At 36.9% G+C, this 23,489-nt stretch overlaps 1 protein-coding gene and 1 long non-coding RNA gene across 3 annotated transcripts; both read right to left on the reverse strand.

Annotated features, from left to right (window-relative positions):
- Positions 1-1,278: 1,278 nt before the first annotated feature.
- LOC127083767 (uncharacterized) lies at positions 1,279-2,671 on the reverse strand. The gene is made up of 2 exons (XR_007788526.1): positions 2,507-2,671; positions 1,279-2,422 (listed from the first exon to the last, which is right to left on the reverse strand). It is a non-coding gene; the product is annotated as an uncharacterized LOC127083767 (long non-coding RNA).
- An 8,446-nt stretch (positions 2,672-11,117) lies between these two features.
- On the reverse strand, positions 11,118-18,184 carry LOC127083768 (protein DECREASED SIZE EXCLUSION LIMIT 1). 2 transcript variants are annotated; one of them, XM_051024103.1, is made up of 13 exons: positions 17,778-18,184; positions 17,641-17,703; positions 17,257-17,319; positions 17,123-17,179; positions 16,817-16,974; positions 16,065-16,105; positions 15,883-15,970; positions 15,394-15,460; positions 12,379-12,461; positions 12,210-12,301; positions 11,948-12,054; positions 11,520-11,583; positions 11,118-11,369 (listed from the first exon to the last, which is right to left on the reverse strand). In XM_051024103.1, the coding sequence occupies exons 1-13, from the start codon at positions 17,879-17,881 to the stop codon at positions 11,271-11,273; spliced, it is 1,086 nt and encodes a 361-aa protein (XP_050880060.1). In that variant the 5' UTR covers positions 17,882-18,184; the 3' UTR covers positions 11,118-11,270. The 2 variants fall into 2 exon arrangements, with proteins under 2 accessions (XP_050880060.1, XP_050880059.1); XM_051024102.1 differs by having other exon boundaries at positions 17,257-17,328; positions 17,778-18,183.
- Between the last annotated feature and the right edge of the window lie 5,305 nt (positions 18,185-23,489).

A 23,489-nucleotide genomic window follows, 5' to 3' on the forward strand; every position in this document is an offset into this window, starting at 1 on the left:
ATGTCTCTTACAAACAGCAAATGTCACAAATGAACATTATCTGGTATGTCACAAATGTCTCCTTTTCCAGCACGACACATAGGCGAGAATTTAAGATCAATGAGTACACCCATTTTGCATATCTGTAATATGAAGTGAAAAATCTCTTACCTTACGAAGATAATCGAAAAATTGTGAAGTTCGGGTACCGTTCACCGTCAATTAACAACGAAAGCAAACTTGAATTCAACAACTATGAGTATCTAAATAACCCATTTTTTCAAATAAATATCTAAAGTAATCCACTTTTTCACGAGAGAAGACGTCAATCCAATTGGCGAAAAAATATACTCTCTCCTATATATTTGTACACTATCGCCAATTGGATTGACGTCTCCTCTTATGTTTGTACATATGCGCCAATTGGATTGACGCCTCCTTTGTTTTGATTTTTTTTTGGAAGTATGTTAGTTTGAAAAATAGGTGAAAAGTGGGTTATTTTCAATTTTTATTTTAAAAAATAAATTATTTAAATACAAAATTCTAACCAATGACGAGCTAATTAACTGTTTATAGTTCATTTATAAATTATTTTTACGATAAATGTGATAAACTTATATTCATAAAAAATATATGGCTCATTAACTTTTTCAGAAAATTATTTATATTACTATCATCTCTTATAATTATGTCAATTTTATATTTTAATAATTCATTTCTTAAAATTATATTAATTTTATTTATTAACAGTGATACTAGACTCTTAAAATGAATAATTGTATTCTTTTAAATAATGAAAACGATATAAATTGTTTTTATTATTTTCATCTCTAACTAATATTCATTTTTACTCAAAAAAATACATTTATTTTAAGAATCTTGCAATTTCTTTTTAATTGTAAGTGTCTTGCGGACAATCTTTACAAATTTTAAATATTCTTTAAAAAAAATCAATTATTTCATTTTACGATGCATTGAATTTTTAAAAAGCACTCGTTGAATTTTTTACAAAAATAACCCACTTTTTCAAGGAAATTCCTAAAATATCCTTGGTTTCAAAAAAATTCCCAAAATACCTTTGATTTTAAATTTTTTTCCAAACTACCCCACTTTTAGGAGGAATCACCAATTGAATTGGAGACTCCTCTTAAAAATTGAATGGAGGCGCCAATTGGATTGGATAGGGCAGGTGCCCTAGCCAATTGGATTGACGCCCCTGTGTAGTACTTAAGAGGAGGCGCCAATTCAAATGGAGTCTCAGTGTAAAATGCAAATTTTTTTGGTAAATGGTATACGTGATAGATAAATTTGATATAGGACCAATTGATGTTAATAAAATTTGTCGTTTACACAAAAAAACCTAATGGTGATGACCTGGATCACCTAACCGACCTCCGGTCCCACATCCTCTAGCTACCCTAACCCGTGGCCCTAACCCACGTTGATGATTCGGTACCGGTGTTTGAGCATCTGAGGGGTCAGGAGCGTCACTTCAAACTACAGGAGAAGGTCTGTTGAAGTAGTCAGACAAGTCGACATAGTCTTCAGTATGCATCGATGGTGTACCTCTATAGTTGAGCTCATGACTCATGCCAGAGAAGTTGGGTTGTGGTTGACTCATTGATGGGCGACTGGGACGGTTGAAGGGAGACATGGGTGTGAACGATGCGTCGAGGAAAGGTTGTTGGGGTGTTTGGTAGAGATATGGTTGTTGGATGTTTTGGTTTTGTGAGATTTAAGCTTCTTGGCTATGGTAGGAGGAGGGGCGGTTGATTTTGAATGATCATTGGATGTTCTGGCTTAGGCGACTTTGGTAGGGTGATGGGGTGGGTGCGAAGCGATATTGAGTCTCATGTTGATAGTCAATTTGTTGTTGGTGGTATGGGGTATGCTCTTGGTATTGGGGTTAGGTGTATGGTGTGTTTTGGTTGTATGTTTGTGTGTTGGTTGAACGGAACGTTTGACGGACAGAGGGTTGTGTGTATCTGGTCTGACATTGTTGTTGGGGGTTTGATGTTAAGGTGTCAGGTGTGTAAGTCATCTGGTGTGGGTCGTACAAGTACATATCCTCAACGATGAACTGAAAACCAACCGATTTGTACCAAGCCATATAAGTACGACTTGATTTTTCTTCAGTTGGCATGACTGCGTCAGTTAACACATGGTCATAACGGTGCTTCCATTTGCGACACTCCGATCTTGCGAAGCTTTGCAATGGATTGAAGTTCCCTTGGTCGTTAACTTTACGTAGATGTCATTCTCCTAGGCTAGCTAGGGGATCTGGGATGTTTTGGGGCATACCGAACTGCAGCTTCACACGATCACTGTTGTGCATCTCCACAGTTGTGAACCGTATTATCGGTGTGCATGCAGTCCATACGACCGCGTCTTCAGCGATGACCTGATGGTCATGATCCAAATTAAGGTATGGACGCCAAATGAACTGAAATGTGAAAGAAGATAAGACTGTAATCTAGGTAGAAGAAGTTAACAAAATATAACGAAATTATTAAGTTATTTTCCTTACGTCTGTCGGTCGAAGGTGATCCAACAGGTTGCGATACTGAGTAATACAATGTCTTGGACATCTGTTGTAATTCATACCACGTGCAGACCATCTACACGAAAAAATCAAAAAATATTAGTTAGAGATAATAATCTTTAAAGAAGTAACTAAAGATAAAGCAATTTAAACAACTTACTTTTGTGCATGCGGAAATGTGAAAGGGTTGTTGTTGACTGGTGCTAGGGACGGTAGTCTTGACCAACCCCATGCTTGTATCAAAACAGCACATCCAGAAAATATAGATGTGTCTTTGTGTGAGTTTTTGCACAAGGAGCTATAGAGATAGGCTAGACAAGCAGATCCCCAACTATAACTTCCTATTCTATCTACATGTCTAAGTAAAGGTAAATACATAATATGCATGCTAGAACCACTACCTTCGGGAAATAAAAACGAGTCAATTAACAACATAATGTAACACCTAGTTTTTATTATTCGAGCATCTTCGGTAGAATGCTCATCTAAGTATAAACTATTATAGTACGACTTAAGGCGTGAAAGTAGTATACCTTGAGATCTTGCATTATCATCTAACAAATCAGTCTCCATGAGATCCATGAAAATTGAATTTGCATAGTTGGTTTTACCATTAACAGTCTTACCTTCAATGGGCAGTCCCAAAAGCATGTAGACGTCTTCTAATGTCACGGTACACTCACCGATTGGGAACCAAAATGTGTGTGTCTCTGGTCTCCATCTTTCGCATAAAGCTAGAATGAATTTGTTATCTACGGACCAAGACAATATCTTGCTTATATGACCAAAACCGGCAAGTTCAACATAAGGTTGAATCATCGGGTCCATATGGACATATTCGTGGACCCGAGTCTGGAACCTTGATACATCCTATAAAATAAAAAACAAAAAACTTGACTAAGTTGGTATGTTAAAATAAAAGGGGGTTGGTGAAGATGAAAGATAAAAAGTTAATAAAAGAAAAAACGTACATATGTTGCGATGTTTGCAACCGTTCCTCTATGTGATTTGCCCATTGTGAGGATAGACATTTTGTCGGGGGGTTGGTGTAGATGAAACTACAAGAAGTTGTTGCAGATGAAATTGTAGAATAAGTATTGTAGAAGTAGTGAGAGTGATGGTGTGGAAGAAGTGTTGATGGAGTGGATGTATTTATAGGCAAATGGATAGGAGCATGAAAAGTTGTGCTTGCATGGTGTCTCCACTTGAATTGGCGACCATGTATAACCTTTAAGAGGGGTCGCCATTCAAATTGCCGCCTCCATAGGGACATGCATGCAAGACCTAGGTCTGATTGCTTGGTTTCGAGGTCTGAATGCATGCTTTGACAAGGTGCCGCCAAATGGATTGGCGCCCATGTGCAAGGAATGAATGAGGGCGCCAATTCATTTGGAGTGTGTGTTTGCATGTCTGACACGTGGTTGTCCTCTCTCTCTTGCATGCTGAACATGTCACTTCTTAGTAGCTTGCATGGTTGACAAATCATTTCGGAGTAGCTTGCATGTGCGACACGTCACTTCGGAGTAGCTTGCATGTGCGACACGTCACTCTGAACTAGCTAGCATGTGAGACACTTCACTCCTCTATTTAAGTGTCTTACTATCAACATCCAAGACACTTCATTCACATTCGTCTGCAACAAGAAAATAGTTTTCATCTGCACAATGTCATCTTCACCAAAATACATTGTTAACGTTCACTACAACGGTGAAAAATACGAGTCTGTGTTGTATGGTTTTTGTTTTTGAAACACTGATACCATTAGACTCACGATCAAGAGAAATGCAACCTTCTTGCATTTGAAAAAAAGAATGCAATCCTGTATAGGATCGGGTATTGTGTCAAAGATCACATATCAAAATCCAATATTTTTTTAGAATAGTCAATGCAAGTTTTTCCCTTAAAGGTACAAGACGATGAAGATGTTGAATACATGTTTGTTAGTCATGAACATTCAGGCTGCAACTGTATTGAGTTGTACATTACTCTTCAACCATGTATACCATCTCAGCAGTCAGAAATAACCAGTCAGGATGAATCTAGTGAATTTGATCCACAATGGTCAGATGACGTCAACCCAGAAGCAGAAGCAGGAAGTGAAGAAGAAGACGAGACTGAGATACAGGTTGATCACATGCTGAACAACGACATTGAAGATGATGATCAACCACCACCAATACCTCCTAGTCATGTCTACAATCCGCCTCAACATATGACAAATATGGATCTGCACGACGATGAAACATCCAACAATGTTTTCTATAATCCGTATCCGAGATCAGAAGGCGAATTAAAGGTGGGAGACATGTTTCGTACCAAAGAAGAATGTGTTCTAGCTATCAAAAAATTCCACATGAATAACTCTGCTGATTTTACAGTGAAACGCACTGATTCTAGAAGGTATGTTATCGAATGTCGTAACATGCTTTGTAAGTTTCGTTTGACTGCGTCTTACAAAAAGAAAAATGACTCTTGGGAGATCGTTCAATAGACCCACCTCACAGTTGCATTGCAACTAACGTTGAACAAGATCACCGCAAACTAAGCGCATCGTTGATATGTCAAGACATTCTGTCGTTGGTTAATAAAGACCCATCCGTGAAGGTGAGTATAATTATATCTCATATCAGAACAACATATAATTATACTTCATCTTACAAGAAAGCCTGGATTGCGAGGACAAAGGCTATTGAATAAATTTTCGGCAACTGGGAAGATTCATACAAGAAATTGCCATCAATTTGACTTATGTGAGCAGGAGTCTGAGGTTAAACGGATAGTCTTAAATGATGTTCGGTCGAGATGACATCAATTTGATTGTTGTAATCAGTTAGAAATATTTATGTTTTCAGATAGCCTATTTTGTACTGATGTTTGTTGTGAACCTCATTGTAACAAAAAGTTGATATATAATGATTGAAGGTTACAGAAATACAATGTTACAAAAAGCTTAAGACCCAGATGATGCTCCTCGATTGGGACAGATGTTCTTGTTGTGTCTTGGTTGACGACAGATACTACATAATCTTATCATTTTATCTGTGGAATCCATTTCTGTCCTGATACGTGTGTTGTTTGGCCTTCCTTTTTTCTTTCTACGCATCTCGTCGTTGTGTCAAACTATATCACCTTCATATGGAGGTCAGTATTCCTCCATTGGTAGAACCGAGAAGCTTTGATTATATACATTCATGACAGTGACGGTCTTGTACACATCAGATAAATGGCTGTAAGCGTCTTGATGAGTATAAGCGCATGCTACAATGACATGGGAGCAAGGAATGCGGAAGGGCTGAAAATTTCCACAATCGCACCAACTTCTGTTTAGTCTAACAGCATAGGCTAAATTTGGTCTCCCCTCGTTGTGATTCATTGTTTCCTGGACGCTAAATTTTTTCCTATGACAGTCAAAGACTGTTACAGCGTGTGTGCTAGCTTTGATGCTCTCCTCTTTCATTACCTTCATGTAACACTCACTGAATACTTGCCCGGACATTAACACCGCACTCCATTTTTCACCTCTGGTTGCGAACGTAGAAGCCAACCTATAATAGGTCGATCTTACCAAGGCGGTTATCGGCAAATTTCGAATTCCTTTGAATACCCAGTTCCTACATTCCACAAGGTTTGTTGTCACGCGACCCCATCGACAACCTCCGTCAAATGCCCTTGTCCATTGCTCTACTGGTATGTTATTTAGCCATCTCCTTGTGTCTTCATTAGACAGTCTAATTTCATCACGATAATATTGAAATGACGGCTGAGTTAGAGCATACCCAACATTCACCACCTTCTTGCGAAGATTCTTATCTTTTATAACACACATGAAGTTTTATGCAATGTGTCTGATGTAATAGACATGGGTAGAAGGAGGATCATCTCATCCGTTGTCATGGTTGTTGTAGGCACTCTCAATAGCAGCATGTCTATCAGAAATCAAACAGAGATTGGCTTGTGGAGCCACATGCGTTCTGAGATGTCGAAGAAAGAAACTCCATCCACCAGCCGTTTCACCTTCAACAAGAGCAAAGACAATGGGAAAGACATTGTTGTTGCCGTCTTGTGCAACCGCCATGAGCAAAGTACCCTTGTATTTGCCGTATAACCAAGTGCCATCAATTTGAATAATAGGTTTGCAGAATGTGAAACCTTTGGTGCACGAGTCAAATGCCCAAAAGAGACGGTGAAAGATTCTATTACCTGTAGCACAGGTTTCGTCTGGCATCATCGCTGGCAATGTCTCCATAATTGCCACAGGACCTGGGACATATGTTTTTAGTGGCCATAAAAACCGTGGCAATTCCTTGTATGAATCTTCCCAGTTGCCGAAAATTTATTCAACAACCTTTGTCTTCGCAATTCAGGCTTTCTTGTAAGATGGAGTATAATTATATGTTATTCTGATATTGGATATAATTATACTCACCTTCACGGATGAGTCTTTATTAACCAATGGCAGAATGTCTTGACATATCAACGTTGCGCTTAGTTTGCGGTGATCTTGTTCAACGTTAGTTGCAATGCAACTGTGAGGTGGGTCTATTGAAGCGATCTCCCAAGAGTCATTTTTCTTTTTGTAAGACGCAGCCAAACGAAACTTACAAAGCATGTTACAACATTCGATAACATACCTTCTAGAATCAGTGCGTTTCACTGTAAAATCAGCAGAGTTGTTCATGTGGAATTCTTTGATAGCTAGAACACATTCTTCTTTGGTACGAAACATGTCTCCCACCTTTAATTCGCCTTCTGATCTCGGATACGGATTATAGAAAACATTGTTGGATGTTTCATCGTCGTGCAGATCCATATTTGTCATATGTTGAGGCGGATTGTAGACATGACTAGGAGGTATTGGTGGTAGTTGATCATCATCTTCAATATCGTTGTTCAGCATGTGATCAACCTGTATCTCGGTCTCCTCTTCTTCTTCATCAACGACATCCACTTCCTGCTTCTGCTTATGGGTTGACGTCATCTGACCATTGTGGATCAAATTCACTAGATTCATCCTGACTGGTTATTTGTGACTGCTGAGATGGTATACATGGTTGAAGAGTAATGTACAACTCAATACAATTGCAGCCTGAATGTTCATGACTAACAAACATGTATTTAACATCTTCATCGTCTCGTACCTTTAAGGGAAGAACTTGCATTGACTATTCTAAAAAAATATTGGATTTTGATATGTGATCTTTGACACAATACCCGATCCTATACAGGATTGTCTTCTTTTTTTCAAATGCAAGAAGGTTGCATTTCTCTTGATCGTGAGTCTAATGGTATCAGTGTTTCGAAAACAAAAACCATACAACTCAGACTCGTATTTTTCACCGTTGTAGTGAACGTTGACAATGTATTTTGGTGAATATGACATTGTGCAGATGAAAACTATTTTCTTGCTGTAGACAAATGTGAGTGAAGTGTCTTGGATGTTGATAGTAAGACACTTAAATAGAGGAGTGAAGTGTCTCACATGCTAGCTAGTTCAGAGTGACGTGTCGCACATGCAAGCTACTCCGAAATGATGTGTCAATCATGCAAGCTACTAAGAAGTGACATGTTCAGCATGCAAGAGAGAGGACAGCCACGTGTCAAACATGCAGACACACACTCCAAATGAATTGGCGCCCACATTCATTCCTTGCACATGGGCGCCAACCCATTTGGCGACACCTTGTCAAAGCATGCATTCAGACCTTGAAACCAAGCAATCAGACCTAGGTCTTGCATGCATGTCCCTATGGAGGCGCCAATTTGAATGGTGACCCCTCTTAAAGGTTATACATGGTCGCCAATTCAAGTGGAGACACCATGCAAGCACAACTTTTCATGCTCCCATCCATTTGCCTATAAATACATCCACTCCATCAACACTTCTTCCACACCATCACTCTCACTACTTCTATAATACTTCTTCTACAATTTCATCTGCAACAACTTCTTGTAGTTTCATCTACACCAACCCCCCGACAAAATGTCTATCCTTACAATGGGCAAATCACATAGAGGAACGGTTGCAAACATCGCAACATATGCAAGTTTTTTCTTTTATTAACTTTTTATCTTTCATCTTCACCAACCCCCTTTTATTTTAACATACCAACTTAGTCAAGTTTTTTGTTCTTTATTTTATAGGATGTATGAAGGTTCCGGACTCGGGTCCACGAATATGTCCATATGGACCCGATGATTCAACCTTATGTTGAACTCGCCAGTTTTGGTCATATAAGCAAGATTTTGTCTTGGTCCGTAGATAATAAATTCATTCTAGCTTTATGCAAAAGATGGAGACCAGAGACACACACATTTTAGTTCCCAATCGGTGAGTGTATCGTGACGTTGGAAGACGTCTACATGCTTTTGGGACTGCCCATTGAAGGTAAGACTGTTAATGGTAAAACTAACTATGCAAATTCAATTTGCATGAATCTCATGGAGATTGATTTGTTAGATGATAATGCAAGAGGTCAAGGTATACTACTTTCACGCCTTAAGTCGTACTATAATAGTTTATACTTAGATGAGCATTCTACCGAAGATGCTCGAATAATAAAAACTATGTTACATTATGTTGTTAATTGGCTCGTTTTTATTTCCCGGAGGTAGTGGTTATAGCATGCATATTATGTATTTACCTTTACTTAGACATGTAGATATAATAGGAAGTTACAATTGGGGATCTGTTTGTCTAGCCTATCTCTATAGCTCCTTATGCAAAAACTCACACAAAGACACATCTATATTTTCTGGATGTGCTGTTTTGCTACAAGCATGGGGTTGGTCAAGACTACCGTCCCTATCACCAGTCAACAACAACCCTTTCACATTTCCGTATGCACAAAAGTAAGTTGTTTAAATTATTATATCTTTAGTTACTTCTTTAAAGATTATTATCTCTAACTAATATTTTTTGACTTTTTCGTGTAGATGATCTGCACGTGGTATGAGTTACAACAGATGTCCAAGACACTGTATTACTCAGTATCGCAACCTGTTGGATCACCTTCGACCGACAAACGTAAGAAAAATAACTTAATAATTTCGTTATATTTTGTTAACTTCTTCTACCTAGATTATAATACTATCTTCTTTCACATTTCAGTTCATTTGGCGTCCATACCTTAATTTGGATCATGACCATCAGGTCAACGCTGAAGACGCGATCGTATGGACTGCATGCACACCGATAATACGGTTCACAACTGTGGAGATGCACAACAATGATCGTGTGAAGCTGCAGTTCGGCATGCCCCAAAACATCCCAGATCCCCCAGCTAGCCTAAGAGAATGACATCTACGCAAAGTTAACGACCAATGGAACTTCAATCCATGGCAAAGCTTCGCAAGATCGGAGTGTCGAAAATGGAAGCACCGTTATGACCATGTGTTAACTGACGCAGTCATGCCAACTGAAGAAAAACCAAGTCGTACTTATATGACTTGGTACAAACCGGTTGGTTTTCAGTTCATCGCCGAGGATATGTACTTGTACGACCCACGTCAGATGACTTACACACCTGACACCTCATCAAACCCCTAACAACAATGTCAAATTGGATACACACAACCCCATATCCGTCAAACGTTCCGTTCAACCAACATACAAACATACAACCAAAACATACCATACATCCAACTCCAATACCAAGAGCATACGTCATACCACCAACAACAAATTGACCATCAACCTGAGACTCAACATCGCTTCGCACCCACCCCATCACCCTACCAAAGTCGCCTAAGCCAGAACACCCAACGATCATTCAACACCAACCGCCCATCCTCCTACTATAGCCAAGAAGCACAAATCTCACAAAACCAAAACATCCAACAACCATATCTCTACCAAACACCCCAACAACATTTCCTTGACGCATCGTTCACACCCATGTCTCCCTTCAATCGTCCCGGTCGCCCATCAATGAGTCAACTACAACCCAACTTCTCTGACATGGGTCATGAGCTCAACTACAGAGGTACACCATCGATGCATACTGAAGACTATGTCGACTTGTCTGACTACCTTAACAGACCTTCTCTTGTAGTTGGAAGTGACGCTCATGACCCCTCAGATGCTCAAACACCAGTATCGAATCATCAACGTGGATTAGGACCACGGGTTAGGATAGCTAGAGGATGTGGGACCAGAGGTCGGTTAGGTGATCCCGGTCATCACCATTAGGTTTCTGTGTAAACGACAAATTTTATTAACATCAATTGATCATATATCAAATTTATCTATCACGTATACCATTTACCAAAAAAAATAGCATTTTACACTGAGACTCCCATTGAATTGGCGTCTCCTCTTAAGTACTACACAGGGGCGCCAATCCAATTGACGCCTCCATTCAATTTTTAAGAAGAGTCTCCAATTCAATTGACGACTCCTCCTAAAAGTGGGTAGTTTAGAGAAAAAAAATTGAAACCAGGGGTATTTTGGAAATTTCCTTGAAAAAGTGGATTATTTTTGTAAAAAAATCACACTCGTTAGCATTTTCCATTAAAATAAATATTAAAAAATTAGAAAATACTTTCTCAAAGTAAATGGAATCCTAAAGTGTTTTCCCAAACTATTTAGAACACCATATTAAGTTAAAAATAATTTATCTAAATAATTCAAAATTTACTTTCATAAACTCTCTCACAGACTTACTTGTATAAGTATTTAATCATATAAGAAAATTTCGAATAAGTTGTAAATAAGTTCTTCCAAACAAAACCTAAATACATCAAATCGATTTTATGTTCGAGGAGGATACAATTCCCATAGCGCCACCGTTGTGTCGGCCGATGCAGAGGCCATAAGCTTACAATCAAACGAAAAAGTTACAGCATTGCACTACAAGAGAGACATGGCAGACAAAAAACATATCAACTAAATTAATAATAGTATCAAATAAAAATGTTGTTTTCATGCCGATAATGATAATGTAAAATTATTTACACATTCAAACTGTATCAGATATGATAGTAGAAAACAGTGACTTACCGTGGCATGATGATACTTGAGTACAGCTAAAGCATTTCCTTTGTGGTAATTATATATCCTTAATCTGCCAATAAGGTGACAGATAGAAATTAAACAGCAGGATTTGTACCAACTATCATAAAGTATCTTTTGAAGTTTATGCCAAGAATATTTACAACTAAAATTCAGTTGGTATTAAAATAAATGTCAACTCCTGTTTAGGATTCAGATATAGCTCACTTCAATGCAATCTACATATTTCAATTAAAGGAAGTTCTTCAAATGTTACATGTTTGTCATAAATTGGATGATTGATGCCAATAATTTATTTTTTGAAGTTCATGCCAAGAGTATTAACAACTTATTATGGACGGACCATCAAGAAATGCCAACTTTTCTTACAACAGTTGTTTTTAGGGGGTGCTTAAACTGTTAATGCAATTAAAAACCTGTGGTCCCAGCCAGCTGTTGCAGCAATTTTGCTATCAGGCCGAATTGAAGTGCCTGAGATGCCAGGTCGCTCCAATTTGACTTCTTTATTGACCACACATGTACCCTACGATCAAAATGACATGAATATGAAAAAGTATAAATACACAGGATCAGGTGCCACTTACCAACATTAAGATTGAAAAATGATCAATGAATAAAAATAACATTTATAGGATCAGATATTCAATTGGAAGAAGAGGATTAAAAAAATAAAGTTACCGAAGAATGATCCAAGCTATACATCACAATCCTCTCATCTGCAGCTCCCGAGATACCCCCTTTGCAAGACCCGTCAATACAGATGCTCAGAACTACAAAATAATCAGAGCTATTGACTGAATATTTATTTTGAAACTCTGGAGTTATCTAAGGATGCTGATGTCTATACCTGGCTCAGAATGGAACTTCACAGAACTTATTGGAGCTCCAGGATTCCGTACATCCCACCAAAGCATTGAACCATCTTCATATCTACAACACTCGGAATATAAGATAGTATATAGCTCAACCTAATACACATATTTATATTACTGATGTAGCCACATGCCTATTTTGTTTCTTTCTTTCAAAAAATCATACAAGGGTGATTTCCGCAGATACACTTTTGATTGAAATAGTTTTAGCAATTCTAATAAATTTTGAATATTTTTAACCTTGCTTTAATTGAATCCTTTTAATTTGTCTATCAAAAATCTACTCGCAAAGTTAGAGGATCCTATTCCGTGGGGTTTATAGTAGCTGCGTGGTGTGTTTAGGCTTCATCAGTAGGTTCAAATTGAATTCTGTTACTAACGGAATCTGACAACTAATATTAATACTTATTAGATTGGCAGTTACAGATCTACTGTAACTTGCCTTGTAAATAACCAGATTCATATGATAATCAGTTGTAAGGTTACTCTTCTAAACTCATCAAAATCAAACACTAGATTCTGTGAAATTCTCTGTTCAGTGCATGCATCCTATACTCAGCAAAATCAAACACTAGATTCATATGAAGAGAGTAGTGATTCTTGATTATCCATGTAAGGTTGTGTAGTTATGATTAGCTTCTATAACCTCCCGTTTTCTCACTTGAAAAGCCCTCTATATACAGATGTAGTAACATTCCTAAATGAAGTATGTTGGAATTGGAAACTTTTTTCAATATTTAACTAACTTTCATTGTTTTATGCTCTAATTTGACTTTTTGGAAGTTATTTAAAATAAAAATAATACTTTTGTTGAGTTGTGTATTTTAATTGCCAAGCCATATTTGAGTGTTAACCAAGTGTCCAACCAAGCCCTCTTTGTCGAGTTCCCATTCCCTTTCACCCCAGGCTACTTTATCGGTTCCAATTAGATTTACATGGCTTAATTGAAATTTAAATTGGGTTGAAACCACAGAATACTAATGCAATTTTTGGGAAAATCAAAATATGATCATTGATATATACAAAGCTGGCATACAAAAGAGGCACTAGTGTATTGGTGACAAGTTCAGAGACTAAATTTCCAGTTTTCATTAGGTGACATAAAAGAGGTAGGTGACATAAAAGAGGTAGATGAATTGGCATATGAGAGATGGGACGGACGACAGGGAAGAGAGGGAAGAGAAAACGATTTAGAATAAGAGATAGAACATTCAATCACACATTTGTGCAGAATTGAAAAGTGACACAGTACACAGTGCAGGAGACACTGCTCCTACCAAGTTTCGAGAGCTTGGTTCTCTCCTCTTCCCAAATGTTCGAGAGTTGAGTCTCTCCCACTAACCACTCCATAATTCTCAGATGATAAATTATCCCCTATTTATTCTAAACATAAATACGCAGAATTAATAAAATGTAATTGCTCCTAATTATATAATAATTTCCTAATATTATAATAATTCTTCCTAATAACATAATAATTGCTACAGAACTGAACAGTTTTTTTTCCTCAATTCCTTAATGAGAGGTCTAACCCCCTGTGAAAGCTTTGAATTTCTGTTTTCCAAATCCAAAACAGAAGAGAAATTATGTGTCTACGACCAGTTTCTGCACTACAATTTTCTCATTTTCACACTTCCTCATTTTTTAAAATTGGATAAATGCAGTAGGCTTAAGAACATGTCCATTAAAATGGGTTGGACTCATAAGACCTAAAAAATGGACTCGCCCAACCTTGTCTTCGGGCATTTCCTGTTACTGATATTATTTTGTGAAGCCATGGACCTCTTGCTTAACCTCATTGGTGGTGTTATGCTTTAATTTTGTCTCAAACCAAATATTTTTAATAAATGGTTGAAAATTTTGGTGTTTCTCATGGAAATCACCCATCCCGCATGCCAGTGAACTTACATTTGGCGGTTTTGACCGTTCCGTTGGTTCCGGCTGTTTTGACAGCACCAATTCGCCCTAACAAGATGACGCTCCACCCTTCACCACTGACGTGTCTGGATCAGACGGCTTCGAAAGCGATGGATGTCATCCAATCCTGCCATTGATTCAACCTCAATACTCACACCATGTCCATCAAAGCATCTACCAAAACCCATAAGATTTGCTTCGCTCTCTTTCACCATACTCATAATCATGGCATTCACGAGGGAATTTTCTGCCCCTTTTTCTATTTTTTCCCACCTTTTTTCTGTTATCATTGTTGGATTTAAGTTCATTGGTTAATGGTTAATAATCTTGTTGTTGAACATCCAGGGAACCTTCAACGGTTAACGACTCCGATTCAATTTTAGGGTCCTCTTCATCGTCAGAAGATATAGGCAATATGTTCCGATATTCCGACTTGAAACGCCAAATAAATGCAAGACAAAAGGTGTGCCAGCTAACCTGTTGACAGCGTTGATTCCACCAGTGTGACCATTGGTAAGCATGACCTTTGAGTAACTTCAAAGCCTGTCAGTTTCTCATGTTTCTCTCTTTCGAAATATTCCTCAATGCATAGTACCAGTTCCTTCTCTATCAAACACTAGAAACTCCATTTCAGGCACGGTGTACCACAGATCCAAGAAACGTGCTCTCATAATATGAGAGAAACTGGTATCATACTAGTTGATAGAAACTGGTAATAATAGGATAAATAACTAAATAACAACGGTTTATTATTGGATATTCTCTGGGGGCAACCATTGGATGAGATGATGGTAAATTTGGAATGCCGAGTTCGGGGCTTTTTAAATGATCATGCAACCCCTAAGTAAGTGCTAATATTAGTATGCCCTTATGAGATATGAGAAACAGATCTTTACCATTCAACTTCATGTGGATGGTCTTATATTAGAAGTTCACATGTGTTCAGCCAACAACCTAACAATTCATACTTAATCTAATGACCAAGATTTATTCCTCTCACTCATAATGCAACACTTCTTCAATGTGTACTAGGGTGTGTGTGTGTGTGTGTGAGAGAGAGAGAGAGAGTATACCCAGCTATGACATTTAAAAATCCTTGTGATTCAGATGGTACAAACAATTGAAGTGCCATGCACATCCCTGGCAAGAAATGATTGCATTAGTTTTAGAGAGAGAAAATACAACCAAAGAATTTGAAATCTAGCCAAGGTTTAGCTTTTAATTATAAGCAACATAATGTTTAGAAGCAGAAAAATGGTGTAAAAAGTGCATTAATATGAAAAGAATGCAAACATCGATAAAAGGTTTGATGTTGTTCTATTAGTTTCTCAAGCAATAATGCAAAGTGTGATGGACATTCAACTTAAAAGATAGAGTCTGAATCTCTCTCACACACACATACACACAGAAGTGCACACATACATATACATACATATGTACACGCATATATACATGCATGCATGGCTGTGTGACAGCACTGTGGAACCTAAGTAATGAGAACTTGAGAAACTGATGGCAGAAAGTTGAATAGCAAATCATATAGACTAGAAACAAGTCTCTACCTTTGTTGCTAACACTCGAAGAGTTACTACCAATATTTGAAGGGAGTCGCGCAAATCTCTCAGCTGACTTGAGATCCCAAATTTCAACCTGGCTTTAGCAATGATAGAAATGATTAGCGATGAGTTGAGGTCTACATTTTACAAAAGGTGAAGATAATGTATCAATAGACAGGTATACCTACCTCAGAAGAGTTCTCCCCTGACAAAGCCACATACGATAGCCCTGTACATAAATTTTTGACAAGAAATATGGTTTTGTCAAAATCTTGTGTAAAACATTAAGTATGTAAAAACATTTGAAGAATATAAAAGGAAATAACATAGAAATGCAAAATAAAGAATTTGGTCCATGATGTTAGCATCTCTGCCATAGCAGCTTTTCAAAAATAAGTGAGAAGACAGGGGAGAGAAACTTGTTCAAAAAGAAGTTAAATAAAACATACTAACAAATATCAATCAGTATTTGCAAAAGTGAACCAAGTCTAATAAATCTGAGAATATACCAACCCATACTCATTGAAATGTAACACAAAAATGACAACAGCAGCAGCATTAAAATCGTTCAAATTCTTCCTTACACGCTCAGATACAGCTATTGCCTAAATTTACTATCGCGCGATGTTAGCAATAAATTTTCCAGAAATAGCCATACTTATGCTCTGAAAGTAGATGGGGTTGTGAAAGGTTAAAACAATACTAGTTAAATAATAATGTTCTATCATTCCACATACTTCTGGCCAATATAACACTATCAAATTCGTTTTTTTAACATAAGTACTGAAATCTTCAGATTCAATGATGTCATTTTATTCTTCTATGGTAAAAGGTAGCAGGAATTCTGAATTCAAGTAGCAAGTTCCATGCTGACAAAACCACCATGATAAGATTCAAAAGCTATTAAATCACCTATTATTATAGACTATAACTCACCAACCTTCAGAGCTTTCAGAACAACTTTGATTAGTATGAGCCTCTTCTGTTTCAAGGAAGTCTTTTGATGCTTCCCCTTCTTTTAACCAAGTACAACGATTCTTAACCAGGGAAAACTTACAAAAGTGGTAACTGTTTGTCTTGATCGTAACCGATGGAATCCTGGGGGATTGCATATCCAAAAAAAAAGTAAGATGGTAATGCATAATATATTAATATCTCAGTAACTTTTATCACAAAACACTGTCCTTTTAAAACGAAAAGAGAATAGGGTATTTGTAAAGTTGAAGAAGCAAATACAGGTACCGACCTAGACAATCCAGCATCATCAAAATCCCAAACTTTCACAGTTCCATCCCTTCCCTGGCTATACATGATAAAATTAAACTTCAATATAACAGAATATCATGCAAAAGGACAGAAGGTTAGGATGAACGGATGCACCTGACAAATTTATTGGTTCCAAGTGAAGAACTACTGGCAACAGCGACAATCCCATGCGCGGCACTGTGTAACCTTAAATGCAAATTTAATATCACAGGTCATGATCCTTGAAAATCCAATTTATAACTAGGTTTGAATCTACTAAATCGAGTTCATCTACCGATAAAAGCACTTGCGAGACTATATTTCTGAGAATTTATAGAAACAACATGTCCATAGACTATTTTCAGTTTATTTTCAGAAGCTCCCTAAGAAAACAATTTTGCATAATGCAAAAACAATTTGAATTTATTTTATCTTTTGTTACAAAAACATAGCTTATAAATAAGCACTTATATGATAGACGTTTATCCTATTAACCCTAAAATAAGTTGATTATCTAACCATGCTGATGAAACTGTTTGGCGCCGAAAAGTGTCCCAAATTCGCAGTTCACCGTCAGCAGAACTGCAGAATAGAAAAGCATTTAGCAAACTACTATCGGATGAAAAAAAATTGGTGAAAATGTTAGAAGTAAATACCCGGAGAATAATATAGGCTTATAGGGATGAAAAGAAATGTCGGTGACTGAAGCGCGGTGGCCTCGAAGAACTGCCACGGGATCAGGCGGTGGTCTTTTACTCATTCTTTCGTTACTCTAGAGTTACTTGTTAAGTTGGTCCATGTGAAATCTCGATTTCGGTGATCGGACTGTGGTGGCTCGTGCTTGGCAGCTATTGACGGTCGCGGAGAGATACCTTCCTTCCGGCGAGGTGGAAGGTGTATCACCGCCGTAGTAGGCGGTCCTGGAAAAGATATATGTTAATTTGCTACGGTTGGGGAATTTTTCTAATAGACCTCAATTTCTTTTTACAACTCAAGAAAGGAAAGGGAAAGAAAAACATAAAATGATGTAAAAATAAAGTCTCCCTACCATCCATTACTAAGAGAGTGATGATTCAAAAGACTATACCGTATTATTACCAAATCACATATTTTGTTTCCAATTGGAATATTACATAACATTTTTGATGTGAAGTTTTCATGAATATCATCAATAACTCGATAGGAAAGATGTTGAAATAATTAATATTATTTGTAAAATCGTGAATCCAAACACTATCATTATTTCGAATTAATTTATCAAAATCCGAGATGTCGGGAATACAGAGGCTATTACCATCAATATTAAGAATCATATTACTACATTTGTGTGCATTCCATGTGATCGTTCTCGTTGGATGAGATAGATTATGCTTAAGAGAATATTTAGCTAACATATTAGCATAATTCACTCTGATGAGTTTCAAAATATATGAGGATACCACTTCATTCGCAAACCACAGTTTCTTCTTAGTGTGTCACAACCACAAGCAAACAGCCAAAAAGATAGAGTCATCATTGATGCCATATCTAATCTAATCATATAAACTAACCCCTGGGAAGAATAGTGGGTCCAAGAAACCAATAAGTTTTCAAAAGCAAGTAGCAAATTCACAGTATCTCAAGTAGTGTAAAGTCGTCTCGACATTTAGATTGCATCTATTTGGTCTCTCGATTATCATTTTATCTCTAATTTATTATTTAAAATATAATAAAATATTAAATAGCATATAAAATGCCACCAAAACCAAACCCTACAAATTAGTAATCATAAAATCCAACAACAATAATAACGAGATAACAATAAACACAGAGGCATTGAGGTGTTGGATCGCCAACTCCTTTCTTCTAAGATTTGGGACGTCTAAGTTCTAGATAGTTTCAAGTCACCGTCATTAGTGAAGCCTAAGTTCTAGATAATTTCAAGTCATCATCATTAGTGACGTCTAAGTTTCAGATAACTCATCTATGTTCTCTGTCAATTCAACATCTATTAAACAATTTTTATCAAGTTCAACCCTCGCATAAACCTTAATCTTGTCACTTGCATCCATTTGTTCCCAATCACTTTTTTCTATTTTATTAGTTTAACATGTCGACAAGTATGGTTCTTCGACCATCTTTTATTCCACATGTTTTCGAATGTCTCCCTGAAGGTCCACGTTTATGAGTTTTACAATCATTCAACCACATTCAAAGCATAACAACCAAGGCTCGCATAATCGCCCTTTTTATATGGTAAAAATTATCTTTTTACCTTATCACAAGTCCAATGATAATCAGAGACCTTTATAATTGTTTTATCACTACTACTAGTATCCATAGTAGGAATCTCCACCTCAAACTGGGTCTTTTCTGCCATAGTTTCCAAAAGCTTCATCCTCGGGTCTTACTTATTCTTCCCCTGACGAGACTTAGTGAAAGTAATACATTTGTGATTAATGGACTTTGATCCTCCAAGTTCCACTCCTAACAGCTCATAACCATTCGTACCTCTTAGATATTCATTAAAGACATAATCCACAACTTACCATCAAGCTAAATTAGCAAAGTTTTGACGACCTTCAAAATAGAGTATGTTACAGTTTTCCTACTTTAAACCTCCATAAGTGCTTGGAAGTTTATTTATGTAAATGAATATTTGTCGATTAGGTAAGGTGTTTTGGCATCAACATTACCCTAAAAAATCCATGACAACTCAATGGGCAAATATGTTTTTATCATTTGTCTTCTACAAAACTCATTAAAATGTTTTGAAACAACCTTCAGACACCCATCATACCTTGACCTCAAATCCCATAGCTTATTCTTTTCATGAAAGTTTTCACTGGTTGATGATGAATGGACAACAACAATATAGTCTTCTAAAATATATAAGCCATATATTTTAGACCTTTTAGCTATGATCACTTCACCGTGTGAAATCTTTAACTCTGATGAAATGACCTAGATCATTAAACATGCTTATGGATAACATATTTTATTTTTTGAGTTCTGGAACATATGTAACATTATGAAGAAGAAACTCATGATCATCGAATATTTTAAGTTTGTTTGTACCAATACCATGAACCTTGCAAGATTTATCATCATCAAAGTGAACTACTCCATCTTCATTCAGCTTCAAAGTCTCAAAGTATTCTTTTATTGGACACATGTGATCAGAGCAACCTGATTCCATGAACCAACCATCTTCAGTATCCAAACTTGACACCTCTAGTGCACCAGGACTTTGGTAAAAATCCTCGTCAGAGGTAGCAACAGTTTGAATAAAATCTTCATTGTCCTCCCTCTCGGGACAATCCCTCTTAAAGTGATGGGAGTTTTGACAAATAAAGTATTTTAACATTGACTTATCAAACCTTTTTATTCAAACATCCATATACGCTCATTTTCTCCTCTTGAGGAACTCAAGCCTTCACCATTATTGTCAATTTTCAAATCTTTCACCTTTAAAAATTATTTGGATCTCACTGTCGTCTAGACTTCATCTAAAGTAATAGTATCTTCATTACCATAAAAAATGGAATCTTTTAAGTGTTGAAAGGATATTGGTGATAAGCTTAATAAAATTAGATCCTTGTCTTAATCCTTAATCTTCACATCAATATTATTTAGATCATCAATGATCTTGTAAAATTATGCAAATTGTTCCACCATAGATTTATTATTTACCATTCGGAATGAGTATAGTTGTTGTTTCAAATGCAACATGTGAGCCAAATATTTTATCATATATAATGATTCAAGTTTTATCCATATCAAAGTTATAATCTTCTCTCTAGCGACTTCCCTTATAACTTTATCCCTGAGGCATAAGATAATGGCACTCATGGTCTTATCCATAATCTCGGTCTTCTATACTCTTGTTAGACGTCCATTAATCAACGTCTCACTCTTTAATGCTTCAATACATTTATCTTGAGTTAATATTTTTTGCATATTCATTTCCCATAATCCAAGATCATTGTCTATGAGAAACCTCTAGATCTGTCATTTAGAATCCATGGCACTCACTTGTAAACAAAACCACTTTGCCTCGCGGTTGGAGCCACTTATTTTGAAATTGAAAGGTTTAATCACACTAAGAAATTTGATGTGTGGAGATTAAGAACAATGACAAGAAAAATAAATAGCCTTCAACAAAAATAATTATTCGTACAATAAGATAACAACTTAACTTGGTAGGAGAATATAAAAGACAAGAGACATAATTGTTGAATTGTAATTCCTTGTGTCGAAGCAGGTTGCTCGACAGAAGCAAGGAAGTGTCAAATCACCTAGAGTGTCGATTTGTATTAGTATGTCGAAGTGTCGAAGCATGTTGCTTCACACAGGATTTCGACTTAGGCCTATTTTAGTAGTGTTAACTATTTTGGGATTTTATAGTTTTGGGCTTTGACTTAGGGAGTAAGTTAACCTAAATATATAAATAGAGGGAGTAACCCTTATTCTTGTAATAGAGAAGTAATAACATTGTATTTACAAAATTTTGTAGTTGCAAAGTGAATAAAGAAGTTTTCCACAGGTTGTGGGCAGAGTGAAAACTCTGCAAAAAATATTCTTCTTCTCCATCGTTCTTTCTTTTCTTTCTCAATTGTTTTTTTCTTTTAATTGTCATTGTGTGGGTGATAACAATTTTGTTCATCAAGATTGATAAAAATTCTCCATAGGTTGTGGTGGGTTTCCAACATCTAGTATCAGAGCCTAGTTTAAGCGATTCATGGGAAGAAAATCACCATGGCAATGAATCATCCAAACGAGCATTTTTTAGCAAATCTTCTGATTCTCAAGAATAATAGTTATGAGAATTTGTGCAAGCAGATAAAGGTTGTGTTATGTTATCAAGATTTTTGGGACCTCGTGAAGGAAGGAGTAACAACGCTTATGGAAAACGTGACGGATCAAGAAAGGGTTGCACATAAAGAATTGAAGAAGAAAGATTATAAAGCTTTCTTTATAATCTATCAATATGTTGATTCAGATAACTTTGAAAAGGTTAGTGATATGGAGTCATCAAAGGAAGCATGGGAAATTTTGGAAAAGTCATTTGGAGGCGAGAAGAAGGTGAAAGACGCGAGGTTACAAACTCACAAAAGGACGTATGAATTGCTTTAGATGGAAGACGATGAAAGCATAATTGATTTCTTCATCAAGGTTATGAAACTGATGAATTAAATCAAGGTATGTGGAGAAGTGTTGACATCAGAATTTATTGTTGGAAAGATCTTGAGGTCGTTGACTCCAAAGTTCAACCATGTGGTAGTAGCCATAGAAGAGTCAAAAGATTTGTCAAAACTGACAGAGGGAGAGCTTTAAGGGATGCTTTAATCTCATGAACAAAGAATGGATGAAAGAGCTGCAGGAAAGTCGGAGAGTGAAATAGCTTTGCAGGCGCAATCAGCAAAAAAAAAAGGAAAGGCAAAGGAGGTTATAATGGCGACAAAGGCAGAGGAGGCTACAACAATTCGACTGGTCGAAATCAACAAGAAGGGAACTTGTATAATAAGAGAAAACCCTGGAACCAAGGAAACCAAGGAGGTGGTGTTGCAAGTAGAGGAAAATGTGGTGGTCAAAAGCCAGACAAGAGTCATATTTAATGTTACAATTGTCAAAAGCATGGTCATTATTATAGTGATTGTCCAGAAAAGCAAAAGTATCAAGAACCTTATGCAAAGCTGGTGAAATATGAAGAAGAAGAGACGTTGATAATGGTTATAATGAGAGATGAAAAGAGATTCAAGGACCAGTGGTACTTAGACTCAGGATGCTCATCACACATGTTTGGAAGGAAATATTGGTTGGTCAACATAAAGCCCTTAATAAAGAACATGGGGAAATTTTCAAATGACAACACGCTGACAGTTGAAGGTGTTAGTGATGTTCTGATTATGAGGAAAGATGGCAAAAGGTCAGTAGTTTCAAATGTGTTTGTACATACCAGGCATGAACAGGATTTTTCTCAGCATAGGAGGTGTCGATCGAAGACAAGATAGTGAGAGTTATCGACTCAAATGGAAGGTTGATCTTAAAGGCTCCAATGTCTCAGAATATAACCTTCAAGATTGAGCTTAATGTGATGGAACATAAGTGCCTTGCAACAACAGTCAACAGAGATGAATAGATATGGCATTATAGACTTAGCCATCTCAATTTCAAAGACATCAGAGATTTGAAGAGAAGAAATATGGTTTCAGGATTACCGGAATCAAAATTCCAAACGAAGTGTGTGAAGAATGTGTGTAGGCGAAGCAACACAAGAACAACCTCAGTAAGGATGCAGGAAGCAGGTCGAAGGCAATTCTTGAAGTCATATACTCTGATGTATGTGGTTCTATCCAAGTGGATTCGATTGGAGGTAACAAATACTT

Source organism: Lathyrus oleraceus, chromosome 5 (genome assembly GCF_024323335.1).
Source record: "Lathyrus oleraceus cultivar Zhongwan6 chromosome 5, CAAS_Psat_ZW6_1.0, whole genome shotgun sequence".
Lineage (NCBI taxonomy): Eukaryota > Viridiplantae > Streptophyta > Magnoliopsida > Fabales > Fabaceae > Lathyrus > Lathyrus oleraceus.